At 43.0% G+C, this 8,487-nt stretch overlaps 1 protein-coding gene across 1 annotated transcript in view; it reads right to left on the reverse strand.

The window, feature by feature from the left end:
- LOC135057220 (uncharacterized) overlaps positions 1 to 7,156 on the reverse strand; it is a 91,683-nt gene extending 84,527 nt beyond the window's left edge. Inside the window, exons 1-3 of the mRNA XM_063963113.1 lie at positions 6,912 to 7,156; positions 6,687 to 6,848; positions 451 to 770 (exon numbers count right to left, since the gene is read on the reverse strand). Coding sequence (XP_063819183.1) covers positions 451 to 770; positions 6,687 to 6,848; positions 6,912 to 7,156 — 727 coding nt within the window. The remainder of the gene's footprint in view (positions 1 to 450; positions 771 to 6,686; positions 6,849 to 6,911) is intronic.
- Between the last annotated feature and the right edge of the window lie 1,331 nt (positions 7,157 to 8,487).

The raw sequence follows: 8,487 nt of genomic DNA on the forward strand, positions 1-8,487 counted from the left end.
ACACCCAGCACATTACATTATATACATGTCCCCTCCCCCATATTACACCCAGCACATTATACACAGCCCCCCCATATTACACCCAGCACATGACATTATACACAACCCCCCATATTACACCCAGCACATTACATTATATACAGGTCCCCTCCCCCATATTACACCCAGCACATTATGCACAGCCCCCCCATATTACACCCAGCACATTACATTATATACAGGCCTCCTCTCCCATATTACACCCAGTACATTACATTATACACAGCCCCTCCCATATTACACCCAGCACATTACAAACAGCATACATACCCCCCTCCCCCATATTACACCCTGTACCAGATTACATACTATTATACACAGCCCCACCCCCATATTACAGCCAGTGCAATATTACACCCAGTGCCACATTACACCCCCCACCCCCATGACACTCTGCAGCCCTGCACCCACCTGGCAATCTTGCTCCTTCCTGTATAGACTGGGAGCTGTGTGGGAGGGCAGCACAGTGCAGGAACACCCAGTGAGAGCCGAAGAGCAGTGAGAGGAAAGCCAGTGCTGCTGCTTGTGGTGCTGGTGCACGCTTCTGAGTGAGGTGGGAGGGGCTAGGCACAGGGAAGCAAAACACTGCTTCAGACGGCCTCTCAGTGTGCACAGCAGGACGGCTGACGCTGCACACAACCCTGCGGTGGCTGCCTGAAGTCTCCCGTGCAGGCCCCGCCCCCCGCCTCTCTGGACTTGCGCATGCGCAGTCCAGTTTTTTAATGACGGACCTTAAAATCCGGGAGGGCGGACAAGGTATGCGGAGCAGCGGGAGGCTTTTAAAAATCGGGAGCCTCCCGCTGAATGCGGGAGGGTAGGCAAGCCTGATCTGGGCCAGAGACCTTTTCTGGGAACTTGAGGGGTCCCGTGTGGATGACGTGGAGGGATCAGCAATTAGTACATCCTCCACTGACTTTCTCCAGTATTTTGTCTGTTGTTCAGACTCAGAGAATTTTCTAGAAAGCTTTGACATATTACTTTGTAATTTTCTCACCCTCTCTGGCTCCTTCTGTGAGGGAAGGGCCACCACATTACACTCCTGCGTATCTAAAATGGCTTCCTCAGGGGAAGAGCTCTCTCCATTATCTGACATGTCACAAACATGCACTTTCACAGCACAATCATACAGGGGAGCTATCGGTGACAGACCCACACTAAAATCTTCAGAGAAACGCAGAGAGATTTGCCAGTTCACACACTGCGCCGTATATGAAGAGAATTGTACATGTATATTTATTGTACAAAACCTTCAGCGCTTTATTTCAATATTAGGCACGCTCACCTAATGTAATAAACACTCCCCCCCCCCCCCCCCCCTCTCTATAACACCCTGGTACTTGTTTCAGCATTGTTATGAGGAGGAACAGTGTCTGTCAGCTTTTCTCTGTGACCCTGCATGAGAAAATGGCAGAGTGAGTGTCTGGCAAGTCTTAGGAGAAGCCACGCCTTCCTGCCTCAGCTACAATGATTTTTATACTGGCTGGGGTTTGTAAATCAGAGGCTATACATGTATTTACCGTTTAGCCAGTGAGAGTAAGGATTTTCCATGCAGCTCAGGGTGCCCCCCCCCCCCACCCCCCAACCCCCCCCCCCCCTCCGCGCCCTGCACCCTGTGTGTGTTTTGAGATGCATGCTCGTGCAGCTTCAGCCACTGTGCTGTAACTTTTTTGCCGCCAACGATGACCGGAGGATCCCCTCTCTGCAGGACTCCGGTAATATACTCACCAGCCTTCTGACTTCTGGCTCTGTTAGGGGGAGGCGGCAGTGCTGTGGTAGTGAACGCTGGTCAGGCTTGGGCTGTGTTTGTTCAGTACCCTTCAGGAGCTAATGGTGTCCTGTCAGCGGAAGCAGAGCCATTGAACTAATTGAGAAGTTGGTTCTTACTCCCCCCCCCCCCCCCCCCTAAGTCCCACGAAGCATGGAAGCTGTTGCCAGCAGCTTCCCTGTAAATTAAAAAACCTAACAAAGTCTTTTTCTAGCAGAACTCTGTAGAGCTCCACTAGTGTGCATCCAGTCTCCTGGGCACATTTTCTAAACTGAGGTCTGGAGGAGGGGCATAGAGGGAGGAGCCAGTTCACACTGTTGAAAAGTCTTAAAGTGCCGAAGGCTCCTGCGGAACCGTCTATACCCCCATGGTACTAAAATGGACCCCAGCATCCTCTAGGACGTAAGAGAAATATTAGTTCTGTTATATTATTGTTAATTTACAACACTGATTCTAATAGAAACACAGAAAATTATTTATCCATATCAAGACAGTGATTAAAGAGGACAGACACAAAACAGACGCTCAGTTTTTTTAACAATCTTTGTTTTTTCTTTCTTCTTTGTAGCTCACAGTATTGTTATACTTTCACATAACTGTTATATATGTTTTTTAATATTTTGCATGCAACTAATTAGTAAGATATGTGACAACATAATATGTCACCGATTTTAAAATGAATTAATAAAAAGTTACATTTTAATAATTTGTGCACTATAAACAGATCCTTTCTCTTTCTCCCAACTTTATCTTGTATTGTAACATGATCTGTGGTAGCACCCCCAAATGTGTATGAACAATTGATGCTTTACACAAATTGGGGGCATTTGCAAGTCTATACGATAAAGACACCATTTATATCTTTTCCTGTGCAACTGACTTCCCCTCTCCGCCTTTTCCTTATTATGCCATGCTAATAAACAAGGCAAGGCCAGGATGACTGGGAAATAAATGTGGTCAAAACATAATTCAATAATTATAATACAATGCCAACCAAACCTTATCATACATCATATCTAAAAGGAGCGATAGTGACCAAACTGATAGGACTATTCTGGCCATGATAAGCCATGATCTTCCACTCTTCTACTAGTATATCCCTGTTTCCACAATCCAGGAAGACACACCAGCAATCAGTTCCACAGGAGCTGTAACAGCAAATCATAACTGTCCAGGCATACTATAACAAACTGGATATGTTATGCCTACGGCGGTTCCATTGGTTGTTTGACTTCAGCAAGGCAATTTACATGTAATCCCATATGGTCTTTTTCAGAGATTGTGTGTTCTGGACTGCAGAAACTAGAGATGAGCGGGTTCGGTTCTCAGAGAACCGAACTGTACCGAACTTCACCATTCGAGTCCGGATCCGAGTCAGGCTCAGGTTTTCCCGCCTGACTTGGAAACCAGAACGAGGCAAAACGTCATCATCCCGCTGTCGGATTGTCGCGGGGTTGGATTCCATATAAGGAGTCGCGCGTCCTTGACATTTTCACTCCGGCATTGGAGAGTGTAGAGAGAGAACGTGTCTCCATTCTCTAAGTGTCCATGTCTTGTGCTGCATCTGTCCAGTCACAGTGCTTGTGTCCTCTTACATAGTAACATAGTAATTGAGGTTGAATAGAGGCAAATTGCCCATCGTGTTCAACCTGTATTAAGTTGTGATGATTCTACATACCCGCTGAATAATGTTTTATGACTAGTTAATGACTATAACTCATGTTTCCCCGGATTAACCACGTTGATATTTTAAAAATTATAACCTTGGATATCATTTTCATTCAGAAATGTATCCATTCCTTTTTAAATCCAATTACAGAGACCGCCATTACCACCTTCCCTGGCAGGGAATTCAACATCCTAATTGCCCTAGCAGTGAAGAACCCTTTCCTTCGTTGTGTTCGGAACTTTCTCTCCTCCAGCCGCAGCGAGTGTCCTAAATTGTGTTCTTTTAATAAATAATTCCTCTGATAACTCTTTGTGATGTCCTTTTACATATTTGAAGATATTAATAACATCTCCTCTTAGGCGCCTCTTTTCTAGTGTATACATATTCAACCTAGTAAGCCTTTCCTTATAATCCAGTCCCTCTAGGCCTTTAATCAATTTAGTAGCTCACCTTTGAACCCTTTCAAGTTCACTGATGTCTTTTTTTATACAATAGCGCCCAAAGCTGAACACAATATTCCAGGTGCGGACATACCAATGCTTTATACAGCGGCAGGATTACATCTGAGTCCCTTGTCTCAATTCCCCTTTTTATGCACGCTAGCACCTTACTTGCCTTTTTTACTGCGTTTTGACATTGTGTATGGTTATGAAGCCTATTATCAATGAGTACCCCCAAATCTTTTTCCAACTCTGTTTGCCTATTTAATATGTAGGCTGCGAGTTTGTTTTTAGTCCCGAAATGCATAACCTTGCATTTGTCTGTATTGAACCTCATTTTCCATTTAGACGCCCAGAGTTCAAGTTTAGATAGATCATTCTGCAAGGACTCCACATCCAATTCTGAGTTAATTACCTTACTCGGTTTAGTTTCATCTGCAAAGATTGACACTGTGCTTTCCAGGCCTATTTCTAGGTCATTGATACATATGTTGAACAGTAGTGGTCCGAGTACGGACCCTTGTGGTATTCCGCTGACTACTGGAGACCAGGTTGAGGACTTCCCATTGACCACTACTCGCTATACCCTGCTATCCAACCAGTTGCTTATCCATGTGCAAACAGTTTTTCCTAGGCCAAGTTCCTCTAATTTGATCATCAGTCTCCTGTGAGGAACTGTATCGAAGGCTTTTGCAAAATCTAGGAAGACCACATCCACTGCTTCTCCCTGATCAAGGATTATTGCTCACTTCCTCGTAGAAGCTAATTAAGATAGTCTGACATGACCTGTCCCTCACAAACCCATGCTGGTTCTTGCTAATAATCCTAGCGGACTGTAGATAGTCCTATATGCTGTCCCTTAGAATTCCTTCCAATATTTTCCCCACTATAGACGTCAAACTAACTGGTCTGTAGTTTCCCGGAAGATTTTTGGATCCCTTTTTAAATAATGGCACTACCTCAGCTATACGCCAATCCTTCGGTACCATGCCTGATCTAATTGAACTATTGAAAATCAAGTATACAGTGGCGCACCCAGGGGGGGGTTTCCGAGCACCCAGAAACCCCCCTCCACAAAAAAAAAAAAAAAAACTTTTTTTTTTTTTTTAGCTGCATGAGTATTATTAATGGCTGTCTAGCGTCCTCTGCAGCCTGCTATCTTCCTGGTGGCACTTGTAAGTGCAATAAAAGTTTACTTTATTTTAATTATAGTACATATATATCCATGTGCATACATATATACACATGTATATACATACATACATACATACATATAAACACACACACACACACACATATGATATATATACATGTGTATATATACGTGTACTGTATGTGTATATATATTAATATATATATGCATGTTTAATATGCTATGTATATGTGTATATGTATGTGTGTGTGTATATATATATATATATATATATATACACACACGGTATATATATGGGGTGGTCTTCAGTATGCCGATAGACGTGATCCCGGCGCACAGTATCCATGTTAGACACTGAAACCATTGCTATTGTCCAGATTGCTATTAGAAGCTGGACGTTTTTAGGCACCAGTCTTGGCATTGACGCTGCTGCATCCTCACTTCCAGGCCATCTGAGCCAGGTATTTGAATTTTTCTCTGCTAAATATGGTTGGTTAGGTACTGCCTGTACATCTCATATGGGTTCATGGTTACTATATACATTGGTTCTTTTTTGACAGTATGGATTTTCCCACATATGATTTTAATACCATGTGATCTTATAACCCCTGCGAGAACCTGTGGACAGCTGATCCCTAGGTATTTGTGGATTTCATCCATCTTGCACACCCTATTCAATATGTATTTTTGATCACCTCAGGTGAACATTGGTGGTGGATCCGTGTCTTTTGTGAATTGGCCCTGATAGGGGCCGGTGAGGCATATTGTTAGTAATTGCTATTACTGTCTATTTGCAGATGTATCTTATTTGTCAAGAAACTTTGAATATGTGACATATTACATCACCTGTCTTGATAAAGGCCTGTGACCAGACCGAAATGTCGACAATAAAATTATGGTGATTTAAATGAGAAGCTGATACAAGAGTTGTTTTTGTGAGAGTGCACCTCCAAATCTTTGGAACTTTTGCGGCATATATATATATATATATATATATATATATACATACACACGGTATATATATGAGGTGGTCTTCAGTATGCCGACTGACAGAATCCCGGCACACAGTATACCGGCGCCGGGATCCCGACAGCCGGCATACCGACAATTGTTCTCCCTCGTGGGGGTCCACGACCCACCTGGAGGGAGAATAAAATAGCGTGCACCGTGCCCGTAGCGTGGTGAGTGCAGCGAGGCCACAAGGGGCTCATTTGCGCTCGCCACACTGTCGGTAAGCCGGTGGTAGGGCTCCCGGCGCCGGTATGCTGGTCGCCGGGAGCCTGTCCGCCGGCATACCATAGTGAACCCTATATATGTGTATATATATATATATATATGTATATATATATATATATATATATACACACACACAGGCACACTAGTTTTACGGACCCAGCATATACTGGGTCAGCTCAGTCCCCACCCCTGTGATTGGCTCCACCCAGTTCTGGAACCCCCCCTTGCAAATCATGCGTTTGCCACTGGTATAGGGGTCATGCTAGTTGTGAACTAAGCTCCATAAGAACCCTCGGGTGAAGTCCATCAAGACCAGGTGATTTATTAATCTTAATTTTGCTTTGTCTCTCCCGGCCTACTTCTTCGCTTAAACAAGAATCTAACCATGAATCATTACTGTCACAATTGTTATGCTCTACTCCCATCATCAGTTCTTTGGTGAATACTGATGAAAAGAATTTGTTCAGTATTTCTGCTTTTATTTCGTCATCATTTATCAGTTCTCCTAATTTATCTTTTAATGGACCTATATTCTCCTTTTTTAACCTTTTACCATTAATGTATTTAAAAAACTTTTTAGGATTGGTTTTACTCTCTATAGCGATTTGCTTTTCATTTTCAATTTTAGCTGCTCTTATTGCTTTTTTGCATTTCTTATTACATTCCTTGTAAAACTTGAAAGACTCCTTTCCATTAGGTATAAATGCTTTGAAAGCCCGCGTTTTGTTATCCATTTCTGCCTTAACCTTCTTGTTAAGCCACATCGGTTTAATTTTAATACCCCTGCGTTTACTGCCCATGGGAATAAATTTATGAATATTGCTATCCAGCAACCCTTTTAAAACATCCCACATTTCCGAAGTGTTCTTGTTATTAAACAGAACCTCCCACTCTATGTTGTTAAGTGCACATCTCAGCATACTGAAATTAGCCTTCCTAAAGTTAAAAGTTTTGGTGGAACCCCTGTAGCTATGTTTCCTGAAACTGATGTTGAATGTGATCATATAGTGATCACTGTTACTCAAAGTCTCCCCAACTTTAGTGTTTGATATAATGTCCACATTATTAGTAATTACTAGATCCAGGGTAGTTTTACCCCTAGTTGGATCCTCGACTAATTGAGACAAGTAGTGATCCTTTATCATATTTAAGAACCTGTTGCCCCTCGCTTTAGCACATGAATCGTTACTCCAGTTTATTTCCGGGTAATTAAAATCCCCAATCACAGGATGTCCCCCAATCCCGCAGCCGTTTTGATTTGCTGCAATAGTTGTTCTTCCTCATGTATGCTAATATCCGGCTGTTTGTAGCACGTGCCTATGACTACTTTTTTTGCATCAATTCCCCCACTTGAGATTTCTACCCATAGTGACTCCACGTTATCGCCTCATAGATAACCTCCTTTAAGTATGGTTTAAGTGATGGTTTAACATAAAGACATATACCTCCTCCTCTTTTGTTTGCCCTGTCCCTCCTGAAAAGAGAATACCCCTCCAAGTTAGCAACCCAGTCGTGAGAGTCGTCCCACCATGTTTCCGTAATACCTATAATGTCATACTCAGCCTTTGATGCTAACAATTCCAATTCATCCATTTTACCTGCTAGACTTCTTGCATTTGCCAGCATACATTTTAGTTTAGCGGTTCCTTTATTCGTTTGTTTTTTTTAAAGATATCCCATCCTGGTTATCTAGTGCATCCATAGAGTTACTGATACAGACTGTCCTTCTTGTTCCCTCTCCAACCCCACCGTTCTTAGTATTGCCCACCTTACTTTTCTCTTTGATCAACCCAATGTTCCCGTCTAAATTCACCGCCCTGACATAAGTATTTTCCCTTAAGTCCCGTACATCTTTTTCTATAGTCTGTAATGATGACACATAATTGTTATTATTTAATGCTTTGGCAATACCTTTCTTAATACCCTTATTAGAACCCATGTAAATACCCTTACCGGCTGCACTTTCCCTCCCCCCTTCTCCACCCCCTTTTATCTCACTACCACCATCCCTACTATTTTCACTGCATGCCCCATAGTTTCTAGCTAAACCCTCCCCCCAGGCTCCTAGTTTAAAAGCTCCTCCAACCTACTAACCATCCTTCCCCCCAGCACCTCAGCCCCTTCCTCATTCAGGTGCAATCCATCACGAGAAAAAAGATGGCGCCTGACTGAGAAGTCCGCCCAG

This window comes from Pseudophryne corroboree, chromosome 3, assembly GCF_028390025.1.
Source record: "Pseudophryne corroboree isolate aPseCor3 chromosome 3, aPseCor3.hap2, whole genome shotgun sequence".
In the NCBI taxonomy this organism is placed as follows: Eukaryota; Metazoa; Chordata; class Amphibia; order Anura; family Myobatrachidae; genus Pseudophryne; species Pseudophryne corroboree.